General features: G+C 43.2%; 1 protein-coding gene across 2 annotated transcripts in view; it reads left to right on the top strand.

Moving 5' to 3' along the window:
• Positions 1-23,637, top strand: part of SUCO (SUN domain containing ossification factor) — a 41,303-nt gene that overhangs the window by 9,286 nt on the left and 8,380 nt on the right. The window contains exons 6-18 of one of the 2 annotated variants that reach the window (XM_081193277.1): positions 945-1,089; positions 2,856-2,967; positions 7,337-7,461; positions 8,977-9,044; positions 9,913-10,020; positions 10,453-10,558; positions 16,292-16,312; positions 16,524-16,579; positions 16,947-17,038; positions 18,579-18,644; positions 19,891-19,965; positions 21,669-21,753; positions 22,317-23,450. In XM_081193277.1, coding sequence (XP_081049403.1) covers positions 945-1,089; positions 2,856-2,967; positions 7,337-7,461; positions 8,977-9,044; positions 9,913-10,020; positions 10,453-10,558; positions 16,292-16,312; positions 16,524-16,579; positions 16,947-17,038; positions 18,579-18,644; positions 19,891-19,965; positions 21,669-21,753; positions 22,317-23,450 — 2,193 coding nt within the window. The remainder of the gene's footprint in view (positions 1-944; positions 1,090-2,855; positions 2,968-7,336; positions 7,462-8,976; positions 9,045-9,912; positions 10,021-10,452; positions 10,559-16,291; positions 16,313-16,523; positions 16,580-16,946; positions 17,039-18,578; positions 18,645-19,890; positions 19,966-21,668; positions 21,754-22,316; positions 23,451-23,637) is intronic. The other variant, XM_081193278.1, reaches the window with a different exon arrangement.

The raw sequence follows: 23,637 nt of genomic DNA on the forward strand, positions 1-23,637 counted from the left end.
ATTGATTTTCATTCTTCTTCTTTTAATTTTCATGTCTATTCAAAGAGATGCAAGGTGACCAACCGGTGGTGGATTTACGTGTAAGCTAAGCAAGCTCTAGCTTAGGGCCCCACTCTCTTGGGGGCCCCCAAAAAATTAAAAGGGGGAAAAAACCCTGGATGTAATAGTAATTATCTCACTATTTGTATACTTCTTAATTGTATTTCAGTTCAACAATTACTTTGATAAAATACATATTTTGTTATGTGCAAATGGCTTTCGATACCTATTAGGTCCGTAAATTACCATATAGCATATATTCAACTCAAAAAAACAGCAACAATTTGTTGTTGACAAAGGACAGCTGGACATATAAAGGGCCCCATTACCTTCAGTAGCTTAGGGCCTCATCAAACGTAAATCCGGCCCTGTGACTAACAGATAGTAATAGATAAAAAATAAAAACAAACCTAGTCCTTAAAGACCAACCCCCTCCCAGTATATGCTCAAGTAAATAATCTAACACTATCCTTGACTAACAATGTATTTCTAGATAATCAAAGTCAGTAACTCAGAACAGCTTTTTATTGCCTGACCTTGCAGGTTTAATTTTCTTTTTCTGCTCCTTCAATAAGGTTAATGAGGGGCAGTATTACTGTACTTGAAATACTTCTGACCACATGTCACTTTACAGAAGAAGCTGAAAAAGAAGCAAAAGTTTTTACCCGCATCCTTGGCTAAGCAGGTTTCCTCTGGCTTGCATTGCCTGTCCGTGTTGGAGGACAGACTTTTTTCACAGTTGAGACCATACTTGGAATATTGCTGCTCTTCACTAAAACACTTATTTTATCAAGTTCAGTAGCAACTGACTGGTTCTCTGTGAGAATTCTGTGCTGTCTATATTCTATGTATTGATATGTAAAAATATTTTGAGTTAGGTGTTTCTGATGTTGCTGTATTTTCAGCCTTGTAGGTCAACATATAGAAAATATATCTTCACATGGAAAGGGAACGATAACTAAATCAGAATTCGAACCCAAAGTTCCTGCAACTGAGCAAAAGACCACTCCAAAATCTGCACTGAATGCTTCGGGTAACATAAGAGGGGAGGTAGGTGATAATAACCCCAAACCCCCTGTAGGGATACAAATGGTTCAAGTAAATGTTTATCTCTCACACTAAATATCAAAGAACATTTTGCTCCCTTTGTGGTTTGACATTTCTCAGCTTTATACTTTCTACAGTATTGGTTCTCAGTGCTTACTTTAAATGGGCAGGTACTTAACGTGCTGCTTCCGTTACAGCTTACTTTCGACTACTAGCAGATGATGCTCATATTTCAAATGTGGAAAATGCCAAGCACTACTATTGATTTTATGGGACGCAGGTGGCGCTGTGAGTTAAACCACAGAGCCTAGGACTTGCCGATCAGAAGGTCAGCAGTTCGAATCCCTTCGACGGGGTGAGCTCCCGTTGCTCAGTCCCTGCTCCTGCCAACATAGCAGTTTGAAAGCACGTCAAAGTGCAAGTAGATAAATAGGCAGCGCTTTGGCGGGAAGGTAAACGGCGTTTCCGTGTTCTTCTCTGGTTTGCCAGAAGCGGCTTGGTCATGCTGGCCACGTGACCCGGAAGCTGTATGCCAGCTCCCTCGGCCAATAAAGCGAAGTGAGCACTGCAACCCCAGAGTCGGTCACGACTGGACCTAATGGTCAGGGGTCCCTTTACCTTACTGTTGATTTTATTTTAACATTACTCTCCTGCTTTCATGTGAAAGCACATTCAAAATACAGTAACTACAGCAAAAACAGTGCCGAGACCAGCAGATAAAATGCACCACCCCAGACACTAAACTTGAAATGCTTGTTGGAATCAGCTGGTTTGTTCCATCTTCATCCCTGCCTTGGAACTGGAGGGCAGACTCCTTCCAGATTTGGTTGTTTACAGGAAGAGCCACAGTTGCATGGACAGGTTCTTGTGTGACTGTTCCGGTCAACAGACCCATCTGGAACTTGGCTCCACTGCTCTGCCTTGGACAGTCATCTAGCTGCAAAGTGGTGGCAAAACTGAAACTAACCACAAGATAGGATACCATACCATTTTTTAAAAAACGACCTAAATAAAACATTTGTAAAAGGTTGGTCCTTAACAACTGTAGTTTCCCAGCATTTTGGAACTTGAGTGAACATAGAAAACCATTGTCAAATCAACATATTTCTTCTCAGTTGAAGATGAACAATGCAGGCATTACAGAAATTCACTCTGAAACATTGAGGGTTCATGGCTTATCCTTTTTATGATTTTAAAGGAAAAACAGAAAAAGCAGAAAAGTCAATGGCATTGTGAAAAGAATAAAACTCCACTCCTTTCTTACTGTAAATATGTAGTAGCTTTCAGCAAACTGGTGCTTTCTAAATGTTTTAGATTACAGCTGCCATAAGCTCTGACCATCTCAGCTGGTTCTGATAGGATTTGCAATCCAGAACATCTAGAAGGCAACGGGCTGGGGAAGGCTATACTAGATTCTCTGTTTTGGTATCTACAACCTTGTAAGTGATTGAGTTATTCCCTCCATGATAGTCTGAGTACCTACTGAGTACCTTAAGGTCTCAAAAGTATAGTAGGACACACATTTCATTCCTTTCTCTAACCAGCACATTTTGCACATCACATTCCCCCCAAACGCAAGCTATGTTTTGCAAAATAACAATAAGAAAAATTGTAAAAGCACTGCTATGCAATAGAATGGTCAGTTTACCATGCAGCCTGCTGGGCATAACTTGCCTTTTAATGTTTGGTTCTTGAAGCCTTACACTGTTTTGATTGCTTGCCTTATTGCCTGTCTTGTTGTTTTTTGTTAATATCTGAAAACCTTGCAGAGAAAAGTAGGAGAAATTGACCCAACTTCTGTAATAAGCCCAAAGGATCCAGGAGATATTCCCACTTTTGATGAATGGAAAAAGCAGGTTATGGAAGTGGAAAAAGAAAAGAGTGAGTTCAGGGTTTTTTTTGGTGGGGGGGGGGAGGTTGTTGGGTTGTTCTTGAAAACTTTGAACAGACTTATCCCTTAAAAATCAAGTATTTAGCACTGACCCTTTTTTATTTAAAAAGAAACTCAAAACCCTTGCCAAAGGGGGAGAGACTCTGGTTTTATGGATAACTGTATTTTTTGTTTTGTTCACGAGTTTTGTTAACAAATGTCCTTTTGCGATGCAGCGCTTGTGTTTCTCTACTCAGTCTGTTTTAATCAGGGGGCCAAGACCACGTGGGGGCCATGGGCTGCAGTGTCCCAGCCTGCGCAGGGCCTCTTCACTGGCCTCCTCTAGCCTTTGGGCTGGACCAGTGCCAGCTCAATCCCCTTCTTGTGTGCTGAGTGAAGGTGGCTGGGAAGCAGCAGGAAAAGGAAAGCCTCTCTGCTTTGAGAGGAAGGAAATCAGAAAGCAAGATAAAAGATTGTGAAGCGGGGAAGAGAGGAGGAAAAAGTGAATGTTAAAGGACCAGGGAGGAAGGAAACTGGCATGTTGTGGGTGAGTGGAGGATTAAGGTGCAAGTGAAAGGAGAATGGGAGAAGAAATGCCAGGAGGTGGGTAAAATACTTTGAGAGGCATGGCGAGGGGAAATATATTTATAAAAAGTCCTTTCCACGTAGAGACTCTGGATCAGGACATTCTGCCTCCAATGGAGAGGCTGAGCCACAGTGTTTCCTGAGCCAGGTCCTGCACTTAGCTTGAGGAACACTGAGCTAAGGAACTTCTTCACCACCGTTTTGTGACTGGGTCAGGGGTGGCCAGTAATTTTCAGTCCATGGGAAGAAAGAGAGAGAACCCCTGATCTAGATAAACATACGGCTGTAGTGTCATCAGCTGTGCAGAGATCAGTTCCCCCCTGGAACTGTGGTCTTGCCTTCCGTGTCCTTGGTCTGCTGGCATAATAACCAGCTCACTAAGACATCATAAGTATCCCAGCCCTACAGAAGGGAGATGTAAGGGGTGCTCTGTTTTTACAACACAGCCGTTAGTCATAGCAGCTTCTGTTAGATAGATCTCCCATTAAGCAAGGGCGGAAATGATTGTCTAAATGCAACTGAGTAAGTATTTTGTACCGTAAAAGAACAAACCAAAGGGTGCCCAGTTTTTATTTTTGATATGACAGAGGTGTTCCCTAATTTGTTTTTTAAGGACCCTTGTTTCATTTTCCCACATTGCGATATCAGAAATAAGAATTTGGGCACCCACTTTAGTTATTTACTTTGTTGAATAAAACTAGGACATTCTGGCCTACAAAAATTGGCTTTCCATGTGGAAGGGCTGCAGAGCCAGCCTGTGGCTGAACTGGGTGGGGTGTGCAGGCCATGCTCAAGCCATGCTCCTGTGCTGCGTCTAGGCCACCTTGCTTCATGGAATGCTGCCTCTCCTCCTCTCCAAATCACTGACCCAAGCCCACCTTCTCTGTGCGGCCTTTGACACAATCCCCTAGTCCAGCATTAGTGCATGTAATCAAATCACGTATTCTTAGTTCTCTTTTGTACTTTGCTGTGAATTTTCTCATATGCACACCTGCTTGAGATTAAAACCCCACTTGACTCATCTCCCTAATCCTCTAGCTTCTACTTGGTGCAGTGTTCGAAATTAACCATGCACATTTTGCTGCTGGCAGGGCTCCAACTGCGACCATGTGGAGATTTCTGGGCGCTAGGTTGGCGATCACAGTTGGCAAACCTCTGTCTTAGCCCATAGTTAATACAGTGATACCTCGGGTTAAGTACGTAATTCATTCTGGAGGTCCGTTCTTAACCTGAAACTGTTCTTAACCTGAAGCACCACTTTAGCTAATGGGGCCTCCTGCTGCTGCTGCTGCTGCGCCACCAGAGCACAATTTCTGTTCTCAACCTGAAGCAAAGTTCTTAACCTGAAGCAATATTTCTGGGTTAGCGGAGTCTGTACCCTGAAGCGTATGTAACCCGAGGTACCACTGTAACCATTTCAGTTTCAACTGTGTGTGTTTCTTCTAGCCTACTGGGACAAGTGAATTGCTGTAAGAGCAAGCCACAGTCAAGCAGTGTAGCTGAAACCATAGAATTGTAGCATTGGAAGGGACCCCAAGGGTCATTTAGTCCAACCCACTGGTGAACAGACATTCTGTTGTGGCGACCACAACCTAGATTTCAGTGTGTTGTTTGGCACCTAGCTTACATACCTGAGTTCAGTGCTTTTTTCTGGGGGATGCAGGGGTACAGATACCCCTAAACATTTTGTAAACATTTGTACTTTTGTTAATTTACTGTATTTATTCCCTCCGATTTGAACTATAAAATGGTGATTTTCTTGAGTCAAAATGAGAGTACAGTGGTACCTCTGGATGCAAACGGCATCCATTCCAGAGCCCCGTTCGCATCCTGAAGTGAACGCAACCCATGTCTCTGCGTGTACAGGTTGTGATTCGCCACTTCTGTGCATGCGCGTGACGCCATTTTGAGCATACGCGTGAGCGGCAAAAGCCGGAAGTAACACGATCCGTTACTTCCGGGTCGCCGTGGAGCGCAACCCGAAAACGCTTAAGCCGAAGCTACTTCAGCCCAAGGTATGACTGTACCCCTAAACTTTTTTTTAGAAAAAAAGCACTGTTTGAGTTTCTAGCACCAACTTGGTGGGAACATTTTTACCTAGGGAAGCAATGAAAATGTTTATCCATATATTGTCTGAAGTTGTACTATCCATTCTGTCACGTCCTGATTCATATATAGACCAGGAGTTTATGTTCTTTAACTAAGGCAGTCGGTTTATTATTTGTGTGAGCCTATCTGCTTTGATTTAGAGGGATTCTGCTTCCCGTGTTAATGCATTTGGTTTTTTTAGTCAAATTTATAAGAGTAAGTATAACATAGAATTTTGCCTGGTTTTTTTGGGGGGGGGGTTTAAAAATATATGGAGTACACATCAAACCTAAACTTATTTACTGCTTCAACAACATAAAAGGAGTCACTTAAGGCATACTATTTGCCATATTTATGAAATTTACAGAGTACTTCTTTGTTTAGTCAGAAGTAAGAACCACTCTGTTTAATGGGAGCTTGCTTCCTGGTAACTGTATAGGATTAAAATGCCTTAATCTGTGGAATAGACAGGAATTACTTTTCCTTCTTTCCGTCTTCCTTCTTACTAGACAGTTTGAGTGATTAAAATATTTTTTGCGTCCCAAGAGATTCCTAATACTTACCGCTCTTTTTTCCTCCTAAAAGGGAACTGTGAGTGCGTCTTATGGAGCGAATGCAGGCGGGAGAAGCCGCTCTTGCTGGCTTTTCGGCGAGGTGGGAGAAGGAAAGGAACCTCTCTTCTTCTGGCTCCCTGGAAAGCCGGCAACAGCTGCTGACACTCTCCTCAGCTCTCTTTAAGCAAGAGCTGCGCAGCGTGCCTGCCTGCTCACTGGCTTTTCAACAGCATGAAGAGGGGGAACTCTGTTCCTTCAGTGTTTTTCCTTCCCTCCCCTTAAACCCCTCTCCCGCATTGTTAGCAGCCTCCTTCTCCACACACCCCATGTGTGCTCCTTGCCCCTTCAGTGATTTTCATTCCCTCCCCACTTAAAACGTGGTTACAAAGCACAGATCCACATGGATCCTCAGGATTTTGCATTGGGCTACCACATCTTAATGATTTTTTTTCCTGCATCTCCACTTGTGTAAGAAAAATGATTACTTTTACATTTGGGGAGAGAAGGGATGCACGGCTGCGCTGATCAGCCAAGAGACCAGTAGCTTTGGACTCCTCATCCTTAAACCTTTCTAGCTCAGCAGGTTATTAAATTAATCTGTTGGTTACTCCTCCCAATCCATTTCCCCATTGTGATGTATATTTTTAAATTGTAAGCCTGAGGGTAGGGGACTGTGTTGTTTACAATGGTATATAGTCTGCTCTGGAAGCAGGTTGTTTTGGCTAAAGAGCAGGGCAGATTATTTGTTAAATGCAAGTACAGTCATACCTCAAGATAAATATGCTTCAAGTTGAGCGCTTTCGGGTAGCACTCCACAGCGACCAAGAAGTAACGGAGCACATTACTTCCGGGTTTCGCCACTTGCGCATGCGCAGACGGTCAAAATGACGTCATGCGTGGAAGCGGCGGCACGCACAGACGTGCTTTCGCGTCTTACGTTTCGTTCAGGATGCGAATGGGGCTCTGGAACGGATGGCGTTCGCATCCCGAGGTACCAGTGTATTCTAAATCTGAGCAATTACAAATACTACTGTTAACTTCATGTAAGTATTAAATACTGCTGCCTTGCATATAAATCACTTTAGCTTAGAAGCTTGGAAGTAACGGCATAGTGATCTTTCTAATTCGTTGGTATGCTTCCTTTCGTATGCAGGTCAGTCAATGCACCCATCCTCCAATGGAGGTCAGCATCTCACAAAAAAGGTCCAGAAAAATAGGAATAATTATGCTTCAGTTGAGTGTGGTGCCAAAATACTGGCAGCTAACCCAGAAGCAAAGGTAAGTATACCACTTCAAAGGCCATGTCGGTGGACGTGGCAATACTATTGATGACTTTGTCAGTTAAATATAACAAATAAATTGGTTTCTTGTGACACTGTTTCAAAGCTGGAGCCTTCTTGGTTCAGTTCTCCCCAGAGAATACCCTGAGAGGATTCCCACTGCTGCTGGCTTGGATGGAAAACTCTTTCTGCCAGTCAGCTGGCCCCTTGAGAGGGAAAGAGCTGAGGAGACAACTGGCAGTGTTGGCACCAGCGAGAAGTGGCCATGCCAGCCCATGAAGGTGAAGTTCCAGACGTTTTGGACTACAATTCCCGCCAGCTGCAGGCAGTATGGCCAAGGTTTAGGGGGGCTGGGAGTTGTAGTCCAGAACATCTGGAGGGCTGCAGATTGGAGAAGGATGAGCTAGAACAACTCTATTCCATAAATTTATGCTAGAATAAACTTGTTTATCTTTAAGGTACCATAGCACTTCATCTCAAGAAAGAAAGAAAAGACGCCAGCATTTTATGGCAGCCTAGATGGCAAGGGGCTCTTCAAAAGTCCCACTCCAAATGGCCCCACCAATGAATTGGTATTGGGGAAGTAAAGTTCAGTGGGAGACTAAGGTTCTTATCATAGCATTGATGAGCTGAAGTTTCAGCTCTAATTTTTACATAACTTAAGCAGCACTCCTTAAGTGCTCTAGAATCTTGTCAGGCTAGGTAACGTATTATTATTATTATTATTATTATTATTATTATTATTATTATTATTATTATTAATGTATACCACCCTATACCCACAGGTCTCAGGGCGGTTCACAAGACAAAATCACAATATAAAACCACAAACAACATAATCAAAACAAAAACAACCTAGTACCTAGTACCCCCCAAACACATTTTAAAAGGGCATGGGATGTCATTTAGCCCAGCCTTAGAGATCTAGCGGTGAATCTGTGGATGAGATGTTTCTTAAACTTAGCTCTCCACAAATTAATGCCTGCACTGTTCATTGATCATCTTGGTCTTCCTATTGGAGCATAAATTGTCTTGTTCAAAATGTGCCTGAGTATTTCTGTTAACACTTCTTTAGGAAGCCAACCCTTGTTTCTCCAGGATTAGCAGAGGAACACAGTGTTACGAACATAAGAAGACGCCTTCTCTGTTGAATCAGGCCTTGGTCTCATCTGTCTTGCTGGCTGTGGCTCTCTAGGGTTTCAGACAAGTCTTTCCAGGCCTTACCTGGAGATACTGTATTTCAAATCTGGGACCTTCTGCACACAAAAGGTGGTCTCCTGCCGTTGAGCTATGTCCCTTCCAAATTGCTGTGTTGCAGTTAAATACTTTCAGACAACATGACCTGTCTTCAGGGTTGTTGTCCGTGTTTTAACTGAAAAGGGACACACAAATAATACTGTGAATTAAACCAAAGGCATGTTGAGATTTCTAAAAGTACCAGCAGTAAAAAAGAGGCCAGGATTCTTTTAAGTGTTATTAACACTTAATGAAGTGTTATTTTCCTTCTTTATAGAGTACATCAGCAATACTAATGGAGAATATGGATCTCTACATGCTGAATCCATGCAGTACTAAAATCTGGTAAGTAGTTATGCAGCTCAGTGAAATAAATATCTGTTATGCCACTGAATTGTCTACAGTTTCTGGCAGGCCTTGGTAGCCAAGCATTGTATGCTACTAGCCTCGTGTGAAATGTGATTGCATCAAGTTATTGCAACAATTCATAAAGCATTTTCAAAGAAGATACTGGTTTCATCAGAGGGAAGTTATACATAAGAAATAATTATTAAAGATATAAAATGGCTTTGACTTTTAAATATATTAATTGCACAGCTTCATGGTTTTTCTTTCTAGTTTTTTCTCCATATGCAAGTAAATAATTTTGTTAAGGTCCAAATATTTTCATATCAAACAAAATCATAACAAAATCCAAAATGTAGGGAAAACATGGAGTTTGGCCAGTGAAGTACCTATTTTTATTCCTAAGTTTTTCTGCATATAAAATCCTATCTTCAGAATGGTTCAAAAGGTTTTAATTTGACTAACTTCCAACTGCCTCTGACTGGAAATTGACCCCTCGCTAGGCTTGGGCTGTGAAGTACATTGAACGTTGGCTTAAGGAAGGCTTGTCTGCCCACTGTAATGCACCTTTGGTTTTCTAAAGATCAACTAAATTCTTACACAGAATTATTTACCATTTCCAACTTGGTTTTCAAATGTAAACTTCTAATAAACTGTGCTAGGAATTCATCAAAGAAATGGAAGGAAATCTGCAGCCCTGCTCTGCATAAAGTCTGTGCCTCACTCAGCACTTGCCTGAGCAGGAAGGGACTTTTAGGATTGTTGGTGCTCTCTATACGTGAAAATGCACACGAAGGGCCCTTTGAAGCATGTTTCCGTGGTGAATTCTACCTACTCAGTTCAGCTGGACTTTCTCCCCACCTGCCAGGTTTGTCGTTGAACTGTGTGAACCAATTCAAGTGAAGCAGCTGGACATTGCCAACCATGAGTTATTCTCATCTACTCCCAAGGATTTTCTGGTGTCTATCAGCGACAGGTATGTCTCGGGATATGAAGGTGAATGTAAGGTTTCTTTCTTTCACTGCAACAGCTGCTTAAGTTTCATTATTTGGGATGGGCACATCATTACCAGTCGTTGGGACACCTATTTGATTAGTCTGTCATGCCAGCCGGGCGGTGGGCAGGTGGGCAAATTGGTAAGCAGAATATGGTCTTGGTAGTCCACAGCTTTAAAATGGCCAGCGTTTAAAGCCAAAATGTACTGAGGTTACCACTGAAATCCTTTACTCATCATCTGCACTAGGTGGCTTAAGCGTTGTCCATCGTAACCTTGTACCTGCAATAGAGTATTTGTGATGCCCATTGCAGTAACAGTGCTTTTTGTGTATTATAAGGGAGGTTCTGAATTCGTTGGTTTCTGAGAGGTTACTGTGTGTGTAACATCTTTCTGGTGGGTGTTGTGTTCTAGGTATCCAACAAATAAGTGGGTCAAGCTAGGCACTTTCCATGCCAGAGATGAGAGAAATGTCCAGAGCTTCCCTTTGGATGAACAGATGTATGCCAAATATGTAAAGGCAAGTTTCTGCAGTTACTACAAGTTTCTCACTTGTTCCGTTGATTGTTGTCATGCCACTTCACATACCTACCAGAGTGTATGGCGATGTATACACTGCTTGATTGCAAAGACCCCTCAAAGTGCCTGGCCTTTGTTGTCCAGTCCAACCCTACAGTTCTGTGATTCCATGCCAGCAGTGCCATAGGAGGATCCAACCAAGTCTGTATGAATCACAAGTGTATGTGAATACTTCTCAGTACCTAATCTTAGACAACTGCAAGTTTGGACAGTCATGACAGATACCTACAGCTGGAGGACCTCCTTTAAGTCCTCTCTTGGCCGGTGCTGTTGGCAAAGAGAGAATGCTCCCTGCTGCTGCCTGTTCTCTCCACTTTCGCATTGGCAGCTTTTTTTGTTGTCTTCCAACTGCAGGTGAAAACAAGCAAGGAATACTGCTAGGGCACTTTGTATGTGCCCCGTCAGACGTTGTTGTACTCTTAACTACCATCAGCCCCAGCCAGCATGTTGTGCCCCACTCCCAAAGATGAGCTACAAGTTGGCCGCCCTTGTTTCAAGACAGAATATGCTCTTCACTAACTCTCATTATTGTGTTCAGTCCAAATCCATTTTTAAAAAGTAGAAATAAATAGAGAATGAAATAGAACTGCTGGGCAACTTAAATGCTGCCCCTCAAGGGGAAGGAAAACGGGTGTTTGTCCTTTTAAAAGTGAGTACAACCATAGGAGCCAACTCCTAGGGTCTAAGGGGGCTTTGCCCCCCCATAAAATATTTGACGGGGCTGGGTCACTTCAAAGTAGATTGGCATTGCCATTCAAATGGGGTGTGTGGCTGCGTCATTATGCAGGGCCCTCCAGTATTTTATTCAAGTTTGCACTCCTGACTACAACTGAACTGGCAAACACCTTTGCTTGTTTCAAGTGCAAGAGTTTAAGTTGGGGGAAAACAGCCCTAGAGATTATCTCCTGGATGCTTTAGGTCAGGCACCTCCAAGTTCAAGTAGGCTGTGATCTACTATCCAGTATCAAAAACTGGCCGTGATCTACCACGCTCTCCCATTGTCATTCTTCAACTTAAACATACAAGGTGCGTCTTTTAAAAGAGGCCCCGTGGAACATGTGTACTCTGTATCCACGGGGCCTCTTTTAAAGGACTCATCCTGTATTATATTTGGCTGCGGAAACCCAGCCAGATGGGCGGGGTATAAATAATAAATTACTATTATGATGCTAAAAGTAGTAACATATTATTACCCCCCCCCAGCCTCCCCCCAGGGTCCTTGGCGCACATGGGAGGCCTACATGCCCCAAAATGTCCGGTTCCTCCTTTACCAGACAGCAAGCTCTGTGGGGCGGGGGGCTTACTTTCAAGTAAATGCTGCTAGGCTGGAGCTGGAAAGGTCCACACAGAACTAGGAGGGGCGGGGGACCTGGTGTTTTCTTTCCATGGGAACCACCGGGAGAGGGGGGAGGGGCATCATCGTCTCTCCGCGCACCGCCCTTCCTGTGGCTCCCTCCGCAGTGCTGCAGCCCGTGTGCCGTCCCCCCCCCTGCTTGTGGCTTGCATGGGGCGGAGGTAGAGGCCTCACGCCTTTCCGGGACTGGCCAGCTGGCTGGGCATTGGGCAGAGCCAGCGGTCGGAGAGGGGTGCTTGAGGAAGTGGCCCCAGCACCTGCCAGAGCAAGCCTGGCTAAGTGGAGCCTTGACCGCCATGCCGCCTGTGGAGTCGCTCTGGCCGTGGCCGAGCGCGCACTGAGAGCGCCCGGCAGTCATGAGCGAGGGCGGAGGCGACGAGGCATGGTTGTGTAATCAACCAAAATCCATCCTGCGATCGACCGGTTGATAGTGATTGACAGGTTGGACATGTCTGCTGTAGGCCATCCGGTTGTCTGACTTTAGGGCAAATTGTTGTTTGCAGGATGCTTCCTTGCGATGGGCTGCGTGTGTGTTAAATGCACGTCTCCTCTGTTCCAGCGCCAGCTGTTCCAATGCAGTTTGAGACCCTGAGGAGTTGCCCTGTCCCCTCAGATCCTCATCACGGGGGATGTTTTGCAGCGTCCCCTGTGGAACCTCCGCTGACAGTCCCAGTTTCTGCCTAGTCACCAGTATTCAGCTCCTGCTGCCCCTCATCTGTGAAGTGGGGGTCATTTGCGTGGGACCACTGTATGCCAAAAGGGGCACCTGATGTTGTAGGGCAAAGAGTTGTGAAGGGGGAAAGTGTTTTGTGTGCTCAGTAAAGGCACTACATGGGGGAGAAAGAAGAATAGTTGCGCTTGGATGGAGGTGCAGAGAGCGGCTTCAGGACCTGTTGGGCTTTGTGGGAAGAATGTCAGCCGTCTGCTTCTCATGCACAGGGAACCCCATCTCAGGTCGCTGTCCTTTCAAAATCTTCAACTTCCTTTTTTTTTCTAAGAGAAAACGAAGAGGGTTACGAAAGGTGAATGGAAACGTGGAAGGGGGGAAAACATGGCTTAAAAAATAAGGTGAAAAAAAAAATACTGCGAAAGTAGCTACTGGTTTTCCAGGTACATACATCTGTGGGAATATTGTTCGCAACCAGAGATTTTGTACGTGAGAAGATGGACTGGAGCCCAAATTTATTAATAATAAGAATAATAATTCATTATTTGTACCTTGCCCATCTGGCTGGGTTGCCTCAGCCACTTTGGGCAGCTTCCAGCATATATAAAAACACAGTAAAACATTAAACCTTAAAAAGCTTCCCTGTAAAAAGCCTTCACACGTCTTCTAAAAGTTGTGTAATTCTTCCCCGCCCCCCTGCTTATTTCCATGCTTATTACATACAGGGGGGGGGGGGACAAAACCGAAAAGGGGTACAGCTTAAGAGGGGAGGGAAAAGGAAAGAAAATGAAATTTACACAATTTCATGTTACAATAAAAATAAAAATCTCATTATCATTTATACCCGACCTCCCATTTATTCCTTAATTCTTTTTACATAAATTTAATGCCATATCAAAATACTATTTTCATATTAATATTTTCACAATTTATAAATGTTTATATAAGCAATTAATGAAAACTGCTGGGATCACTCAAAAGCTGCTACAGATTTTAACAAGGTATAATTTTGTTTAAGATATGTTCTGAAGGCCTCCCATTTTGATACAAATTCAATTCTCGGTTTATTTTTTATTTTTTCAGATAGGCTACCTAAATCAGCATATTCAATCAATTTTTGTATCCACTCTTGTCTAGAAGGAATTGTGTCGCTCTTCCACCTTGTAGCTATAAGAACTCTCACTGCCACTGTTGCATACAAAAAAGGTCTTTGATTTTTTTAGGAATATCTGAATCAGTAATGCCCAACAGATATGCCTCTGGTTTCCTAATAAATGAGATTCTTAACATTTTTTCTAGTTCAAAGTGGATTTCCTCCCAATAATTCTTTATTTTGCTACAGTACCACCATATATGGTACAGTGAGCCTGTTTGGTCTCCACACCTCCAACAATTACTTTTGGCTCCTTGGTATATTTTGGCTAATTTCCATTGAGTTCAATACCACCGGTGTTGCATTTTTAACAAGTTTTCCTTTATGGCATATCACGTAGTAAATTTCCAACTATTCTTCCACAGGTTTTCTCATTGGGATATTGTTATAACATACCCAAAGTCTTGAGACCACTTTATCATGACTGATGTAACTTCCTCCTCCTCGACTTCCCAGTCGAGGAGGAGGCGATAAGCTTTAGAGAGGGTTTTACTTTTTGAATTTATTACATCAGATTCAAATCTCGAGGCTTCCTTGGCAAACCCTTTTTGTTTATCTACTTTAAATCTTTCGAATATTTGATAATATTGGAACCAATCTGTAATGACATCTCTTAATTCCTCAAAGCTCTTAAGTTTCAGTTGGTTCTCTTCTTCTTTCAAAAGTGTTTTATAGGTAGACCAATTTTCCAACATATTTTTTTTCTTCATCACTGTGGCCTCTACTGGAGAGGCCCACCACGGGATTTTGAACTCCAACTGATCTTTATATTTCTCCCAAACTTTAAGAAGTGATGTCCTTATGATATGATTTGAGAAATCTCTGTGTATTTTTGCCTTTCCATATATTAAATAAGCGTGCCAACCCCAACAATTATTATGTCCCTCCAAGTTCAGCATATCCATATCTTTCAAATTGCACCAATCCTTCATCCACATGAGGCAGGCTGCCTCATAATACAATTTCAAATCGGGCAGGGCGAAGCCACCTCTATCCTTTATATCTATTAAAATTTGATGTTTAATCCTGGGTCTCCTGCCCTCCCATATAAATTTAGATATTTCTTGTTGCCATTTTTTGAGGCCGCCAGAATTGGGATCATTTGAAATAAGAAAACCAGTCTAGGGTTTAAAAAGCTTCCCTATACATGTCTTCACATGTCTTCCAAAAGTTGTGTAATTCTTTATCTCCTTGACATCTGAAGGGAGGGTGTTCCACAGGGAGGGCGCCACTACCGAGAAGGCCCTCTGTCTGGTTCCCTGTAACTTGGCCTCTCGCAGTGAGGGAACCGCCAGAAGGCCCTCGGAGCTGGACCTCAGTGTCCGGGCAGAACGATGGGGGTGGAGATGCTCCTTCAGATATACTGGACCGAGGCCGTTTAGGGCTTTAAAGGTCAGCATCAACACTTTGAATTGTGCTCGGAAACATACCAGTGTTTCCAGTGAAGATCCTTCAGGACCAGTGCTATGTGATCTCGGCCACTCCTAGTCATCAAAACATCAGATAAGGAGAATTAAAATACAGATTATAGGAACATAAACAAAATCTTTGGATTTGCATGCAAACATAGGAGTTTAACAATTCCTGAACATGAACAGCCAGCCTTTTAGAAAGTAAATATAATACCCCAAGTAAAATAGTATGTGCTGTGTTCCTACCTTGGTTAGATTTTTAAAAAATATACACAAAGGTAGGAATGAAACATAAAACTGCGAAGCTTCTTCATTCATATTCATAATTTCTACCTTAATGGGACTGTACGTAACGTGATTTATGTTTGATTTTCTAAGCCAGATCTATGCAAACTATGTAGCAACACGTTAGTGTGTCGGCTGCAGTGCGTGAACGCTCCCCGTGCTCCTCCCGGGGCTGGAAAGGGGTTAGTTTAACTTCCGGCTTGCTAGTAAAACTGAATTAATGTGTCACGAAATAGTGCATTTCTAAAAAGGGTGTCGCTAAGATGACAAGCTTGGAAAGCTCTGTTCTAACCTATTATCTTAAAATAGAGAAGCCATTATATTTTGGCAGATCAGTAACTGATATTTGCAAGAGGCAACCTTAGGTTTTTTTTAGTTGTCTTCCAAAAACTACCTGTAGGTTTATTTCTTCTGCTGTAGTGCAGTTAGAAGAAATCCAAAAGTAACAGATTTAGGAAGTAGAAACTAATTTTATATTACACAGTTAACAAATGAAAACATCTGATAGCAGTGTTTTTTCCTTGGTATACAGTCGGTACTGTAATTTTTATGCATGTCAAAGTTTTGATCATATAACAAGAAGCTGCAATTTTACTCTGCATGTTATTGTAGACATTAATGTGCATCTTCCCTTCCCTTGCAAATGCATCCTTTGTAGCGATTATTTGGGGCGGGAGGCAAAGAGGGAAGGAAGGGTAACACACAGTGGTCATGTTCCGTAATTCCTTAAGTCGCTAATATTGTTGCCTGTGGCATGCATACAGTCTATTGACACTTCTTTCCCCCCTTTTCTCTTGCTTCAGATGTTCATCAAGTACTTAAAGGTTAGCAACCTCTTCGTAACGTTGGGTGCCTAGAACATGGGTGTATTCTGTTGCTCAGCACACTAACGCATGGCAAGAATTAGAGTCGGGCAAGATCTTTTCTGTTACCGCATGGCTAATATAAACATTCTTTTTCTATTTTGTTATGAAAACTGTTACTTGGTGCACCTGCAGGCCATTCATTATTAAATGCTTTTTTATTATTCTTTAGGTGGAGTTGGTATCACATTTTGGATCAGAACACTTTTGTCCTTTAAGCCTTATAAGGTAATAGTTGATGAAATTGAGCAGATGCTTCTAATCTCCTGTCACCGTGAAACATATTTTTCTGGTGCCCCCCCCACTCCACTCCCCAAATAACTAATAACCCCAGCCAGCCACTGAGTTTCAAAAACGCATTGGTGTTTGCAAAAGCCGTTTATATAGAAAGACTTGATAACACTCACTGTAGCAGATATCTTGAGAACTAATTGGCTTTATCTATAAAGTTGTGAAACATGTGAAGTCTTGAAACAGTAGGAGCTTTCATCTGCTATGCATCTCAGTTTTACACAGGATACCAGGTAGACAAACTCCCTCTGAGGAGATGAAAACTGCCTCCATTTCTATTTTAATTTAACACGTTTTTTTACAGGGTGTTTGGAACTAGCATGGTTGAAGAATATGAAGAAATAGCTGATTCACAGTACCAGTCTGAAAGGCAAGAGCTTTTTGATGAAGACTATGGTAAGGAAGCAGGCTGGTCACAATTTAAGATTAGCTTGAATTTTTTGTTAATCATTTCTAAATAATAAGCGAACCCAGAATGCTGGGCAGGCAAGGGGGCTAAAAGAAGCACTGAGGAAACTAAGTTGGGCAGGGAGGAAGCCTGGCAAAGACCAGCCAGGTGAAGGATTAGAAATGGTGAGGTGAGCTTTTTGTATATTGCAATTACCTGTGAGATCATTGTGATATTGATCTAAAACTATAGCTGTGAAAACTCGGGCTGAGGGGTTAATTGAAGCAAATTTTAAGCAGACCTTTGCAAACTATAAGGGCCAGAAAGTGCATTTCCTAAACCTGGTGAAATTTCAGTAAGAGAAGTGGCTGAATAAGACTGCAGTCCGAGAACGGGATTTAGTGCCTTACAAAAACCTTTAATTTCTTGCAAGATCAGCAGAAATGGAATTAATTATGCAGAATAAATGGTGCAAATTGCACAGATTCTGTCAGATTCACCTTCCCTAGGCTTACAATTCCTGATTTTTTTTTAGTATCCTTCCATAAGCCATGGGCTTTCCCTTCAAAGGTCTACACCTTTAAAAAGACCCATATCCAGGAACATTTTTCAAAGGGGCCCAAAGTCCAGCAAACAGTGGCAGAACAGCAAGATTGTAAATTGCTAGATTTGTTAAAGTGCTTCAGTTTTACTAAATATTAATAAAATTGTATCAAAATTAAAAAGAAGGCTCTTGTGCCTTGTAAGTCAGCCTCATCATGTTTGCATTCATTGTTCATAGCATTGTAAGGCAAGAGATTTAGTTTCAATTGGGCAGAATACTGATTGCATGTTTTTCCCTCTGCCCCCACAAGTAAGATGACTGGAGACATGAAAATTTGGCTAGGAGGCTGGAATATATTTTGACAGAACTATGCCTCCTTGTGTCTAGAACCTTGTTTCCATAAGTTTCATTAAAAAGGCAGTTTAGCCCAATGCAGATTTTCCCATCACCACAACTCTATGATGGCAAAAGCCATACCTAGGGGCGGTTTTTGAGTCTCAGCCGGAACTTGATGAGGTCAGGGTGAGACCCACAAGGCACTGGGGAAGGTGGGGGGTTGGCTTCATTTTACAAATTGCAGTGAGAGACATCCTCAGCTGGACATCTCTGGATGGGCTCCTGCGTCAGGCCATAAGAGCTGCTGCCGCCGCCGCCGCCATGGGTTGCAGTGGGCAGCAGCTTTCCCTTGTGTCTGTTTCTTTTTGCAGTGGCAGGCGGCTTTCCTTGGGGTGTCAGAGGGCAGGGGAGAGAGATCAGTCCCGCTGGGGCAGCGATGGGCTAAGAAGAGGCAAGGGCACAGCCTTCCTCCCCAAGGGCTCTCAAGGGGCAGAGAGCTTTCGACCTGGATTTGACATGAAGAAGTTAATATTTTGTCTTGGGAGTATTTTAATAGAAAGACGACATACAAAAATTTTAGCACCATCTATTCTAGTCACTTTATGAAGTGCTCTTGAGGTAAAAAGGTGTGCGATTTGCAAGTAAGTGTTTTCTTCTATTGTAAACAGATTATCCTTTGGACTACAATGCAGGAGAAGAGAAATCTTCAAAAAATCTTCTTGGCTCTGCCACAAGTGAGTAATTACAGGGATGTGTTTTTGAGGGGGAGCTAAGGTACTCTACACATTCTTAGAATCCATGTAGGAAAGAGTCCAGTAATTTAGCTTGAAATGCATAAAGGGCAGAGAGAGATATTTGCCAGGTGTATGGAAAAGTTGGAAACTTCTCTAACAGAAGCAGCATTGCTTGTAAAGATTTCCGTGATTTCCACTTGCACAGTATCTCGTTGTGTAGTGGCTAGTCTGGGGCTGGGGAGACCTGGGTCTACTTCCCCACTTGTTCCTTAGAGGTAATTGGATCACCTTAGGCTGAGAGCTGGACTTGTGTGACCATCTGTTTGGGCAGATGGAAGAATTCCTTCCTCTTCCTCCTCCCCTCAGATACTAACAATGGGGCAAGTGGCTAAGACCAATCAAGCAACTTGGTTCAGTTTTGGTTTGGGTTGACTCTCTGGAACTCAGTGCAGCAATAGTTTCCTGCTGTCTAACAAAGGCTGCATCTACACAGCTATTAAGAACACTCTGAAAATGCTTGGGAAAAACCGTTTTAAAGCTCACAGTGGAAAATTTCATTCTGATTTCAGCTCTAAAGCGCCATCTGGTGTCACAGTGTTAGAATGCATTTATAATGTTTTATTTTTACTAATACAGTGGTACCTCGGGTTAAGAATTTAATTCGTTCTGGAGGTCCATTCTTAACCTGAAACTGTTCTTAACCTAAGGTACTACTTTAGCTAATGGGGCCTCCCACTGCTGCTGTGCCGCCGGAGCACGATTTCTGTTCTCATCCTGAAGCAAAAATAGTACCTGAGGTACTATTTCTGGGTTAGCGGAGTCTGTACCCTGAAGCATCTCTAACTCGAGGTACCACTGAATAGCTGAGTCCAAAGATAACTACTTTCTCAGTTCTGAGAAACACAGGCAAACGGTTTGTTTGAAGAGTGATCTTGCTTGACATGGGCTGTTAAATGCAAATACATGGACTTCCCCCCGCACTTTTCTCTGCAGGGGGGGGGGTGCTGCTCAGCCACCTCTGGGGAGGGTGCACTTGGGTGAGCTGAGCCTTGGCCACACTTGGGACTCAGCACTACATTTGGGGTGCGCAGTTTTGCTATGTGTGCATAATGTGCTACCCAGAAACTGCACCAGCACACCAGACAGTGAAACACATGTGGGAAGGGGCAGCTTTGAAAAGACTGGTTTTCTGCAGGCTTTCTTGTGATTTTTAAAATTTGTCTATTTGATCCTTTTATTTTTTTAGATGCCATTTTGAATATGGTGAATATTGCTGCTAATATGCTTGGAGCAAAAACTGAAGAAGACTCAACTGACCAAGGTAAATTATTGCAACTTGTTAAAGTGAAGTGACCTTTTTAAATAGATGTGGGGTTGGTTTTTTCCGGCTCCAGCTGGATTTTGTTTCCAGTTCTCCATAGTGAAGACTTTCCCCCGGTTATCTAAGCCGCTGGTAGATGCACCAGTAGCTGTGCCAAGCAGTTCCGGCTCTGGGTGGCAGTAGCCTTCCCGAGATCCATGCAGCATGCAAACCACGTTCCTTCTGTGCTGTGTCCTCCTATGGCCAATTCACCATTTTATTGGTTGATCTACTTACCCACAACCTGAGTTTCCTCAGGGTGGGGTTGTTGTGTCGGTTTTTTGGGACACCCTCATGGAGCCTGGTCTGTGGCTGCTTAAACAGACTCCTCCCCAAAAATCTGAAATGTGTGCACAATCCTACGTCCCCTCATGAGATGGCATCTCTAAGACCCCTGTTAGTGCACTGCTGATGAGAACTTCTGCCATTAGTGGGCTACCAATCTGCCAGTTGCAGAGGAGCTTCTTATGCTTCAGTTTCGCAGGCAGACCCTTTCAGTACTACACAGTCCCATTTTGTTTGTAATTGTCATGGTTTGTTTTAGCACACCTGTGTCTAGGGTGCCGGAGTACCCTAACCTGGATGACATAAGGATAGCAGCAGCAGCAGCAACAACAATTTAATATTTATATACTGCCCATCTTGAGTGGGTTGCCTCAGCCACTCTGGGCGGCTTCCAACACATATAAAAACATAATAAGATGTCAGACATCAAAAACTTCCTGATACAGGCTGCCTTCAGATGTCTTCTAAAACCTCTGCCTGGTTCCCTGTAACCTCACTTCTCGCAGTGAGGGAACCGCCAGAAGACCCTCGGAGCTGGACCTCAGTGTCCGGGCTGATGCTAGAGAAATGCCTAACTACATCTGTATGGATGGAGACTTTTAAGGCAAGCAGCTTTTCTCAGTCCTCCCCATAGTTCTCCAGTTCTCTACATGGGATCTGAACACTGCTCTGAATGCTCTCTCAAAACTCCATTTCTCAGCTATGGCTCTGTATACTCTTAAGAGTTGCCTGCTGAAAACAGCCTTCTACATGGAAATGCAGTTTTCTCAGAGTTTGAGAAATGTTGTTCTTTCCATAGGTTTACGGCTGGGTCCATTTGTTCCAGGGCTAGCTGTCTAGTTCAGTATTGCCTGTTCAAACCAACAGTCGCTGTCTGAGTTTGCAGAGAAGAGTCTTTCAATCCCAGACCTGCCTGAAGATGTTGGGATTGAGCCCCTGACCATTAGATGATAAAAGCGTATGCTGCATCTCTGCATTATGACCTTGCTCACAGGGAGTGTTTGGCCTAGCAGCCAACGCCAATGTATGGGGCAGCAGAGACTAGACTTGAGGACTGTATAAACACACTAGTTTGGAAGTCTATTTCAAGGCCCTCCTTCCCTGTCCTTGTTCTTCTGTTCTTCTGCTATGGTTCTTATTCTAGTTAGGAATGAGGCCTTTCCTTTCAAGATTCTGGGCTTGGTTTTGGGAGGTAAAGGACGATGGCTGTCCCTTTGCATTAAACTTTCAACCAACATCCCTGCCTGGTTACAGAGGAGGATTTTTTTAAAAAAATCACAAGTCCATTTCACAGGCCATTAGTTTTTGTTTTTATTCTCTGTATTTAACAGTCTTATATGGAATGTGGTGTCTTATAAATCTGCATGTCTCTTTGATAGGAAATAAAAGTGTCTCTGAAAATACAACTGCCACTTCCTGGCCAGAACCTAAACTGCCGGAGCCCACTACCATTCCCTCCTTAGAGTAAGTGATTTGCTTATGTGTTGGACTTGAAGCTGCCCAGACCCAGAGTCTTTTTTTAGCAGATTGCAAATAATATAAATACTGTACAATCAAAAGTACCATTAAGATCAGAGCCCCCGTGCTCCCCCATCTCTGTCCTCACCCACGTCCATTACTCTTGGCTTGATCATCCTTCCCTGGCTTGTATTCCCAACACGACCTCAGCCCTTAGCCTTTCCTGGGCCCTGCAATCCAGCTCTGCCTTGGAATAGTTTAAATCTTCACCTAGTGCCTTGTATGGAGATGGAGCTCCATTCTCTCTCACTCTCGACCCATTTCCCAGAACAGGTGCAGTCAAATTTAAAATATATTTGGTCCAAAAATAACTTCCTGACCCTCAGTGATCCTGTAGTATACAAGACCTTGATATGAAACTCTGGCCAGATATGGAATTGCAGGGCAGATCTCTGAAGCCAGACTCTTTAGGGGTAGGTTAGGAGAATGGCAGTAACTTCGACTTGGCAGAGGTTTTAGGGATCTGCTAAACTGCATCTTGATGTGTACTTCTAAACTTCTGTTTATAGGCTTGTTACTTCAGAGATCCTACAAATGGATAAAGAGCTGCTAGTCTTAGATGCAACAAGAGAGAGCCCGATTGTTCAGTTAGTCCATGAATATGAAGAGGAAGCAATTCAGTCCACAGTGACCTTACTGCCCAGTGATGAGCAGGAAGAAGACATACCATGGTTTGAGTCTGAAACACAAATCTATTGCTACGAACTATTGACAGTCTGTTGCATTTCCAGTTTCTCAGAGTATCTGTACAAGTGGTGTTCAGTGGTAGCAACACTTCACCGTTACCGTAGCAAAAGTGACACCAGTTGGGAAAAATACTACTCGGCTGCTACTTGGCAGGCCCAGCTGGTTCCAACCAAATCGTTGCCAGTTTTGGTGCATGAACATCCTTCAGAGAAATTGGACACCTTAATTGCAGAGCCATCTGAAACTGTTGTCAGTGTCTTAAGTAGCATCTTGAATGGGGCTGTGATCAATCAGACGGAGGGCACTTTTGAACTGGAGCCCAGTCACCCACAAACTGTGTCTCAGTCCATTCTCTTGGATGCTACCACAGGAGCTGAGTCCCTGTCCACAGTTGAGGCATCCCCGGAACCTACAAAACTTGAAGCCGTATCTGAAACCCCAGAGGCCCCTTCACAAGAGGAAAGTCCTACTGAAGAAGATGGAGTTGTTGGGTCTGCTGCAGAGAATCCATCTGCAACCAGCATTGTAATTGAATTCAGTGACATGAACACAGATGAAAAAACCTCAACTGAAATTATTTCAAAACCGACAGAGACTATTCCACAGTCTGAATGTACAGTAGCTGCAGAAACCTATGAGGGCGAAGCAAAAATTAGTTCTTCAGATGCAGAAAAGCAAGTGGTGTCTCTTGTGGAAACATCATCTTTAGAAATAAAGGACGATGAGCAGACAGCTGAGGAAGCATTTCTTGCTATTCCTGTTTCTGGATTGCCACGGACAGCTACAGATTTTTATGCCGAATTGCAGAATTCCACAGACTTGGGTTATGGAAATGGGAATCTTGTTCATGGATCAAATCAAAAAGAGTCTGTGTTTATGAGGCTCAATAACCGCATTAAAGCCCTGGAAGTGAATATGTCTCTCAGCAGCCGCTACTTGGAAGAACTGAGTCAAAGGTAGGTCTAGCTTTCCATAGCCTTGTATTTTCACTTCTGAGACGTTTTAAAAGTTGAAGAAGAAAATCGGTGGGACTAAATTAACTGCTTGCACCCTGAGTATGAGCTGAGCAGCTCCAAAAGCTCTAAAAGGGGATCACTCGCATTCCTAGGGAGGTGTTCTCTAAGCTTCTTTTGAGGGGTGCTC

The sequence above is a fragment of the Podarcis bocagei genome (assembly GCF_964188305.1).
Source record: "Podarcis bocagei genome assembly, chromosome: 5".
Lineage (NCBI taxonomy): Eukaryota > Metazoa > Chordata > Lepidosauria > Squamata > Lacertidae > Podarcis > Podarcis bocagei.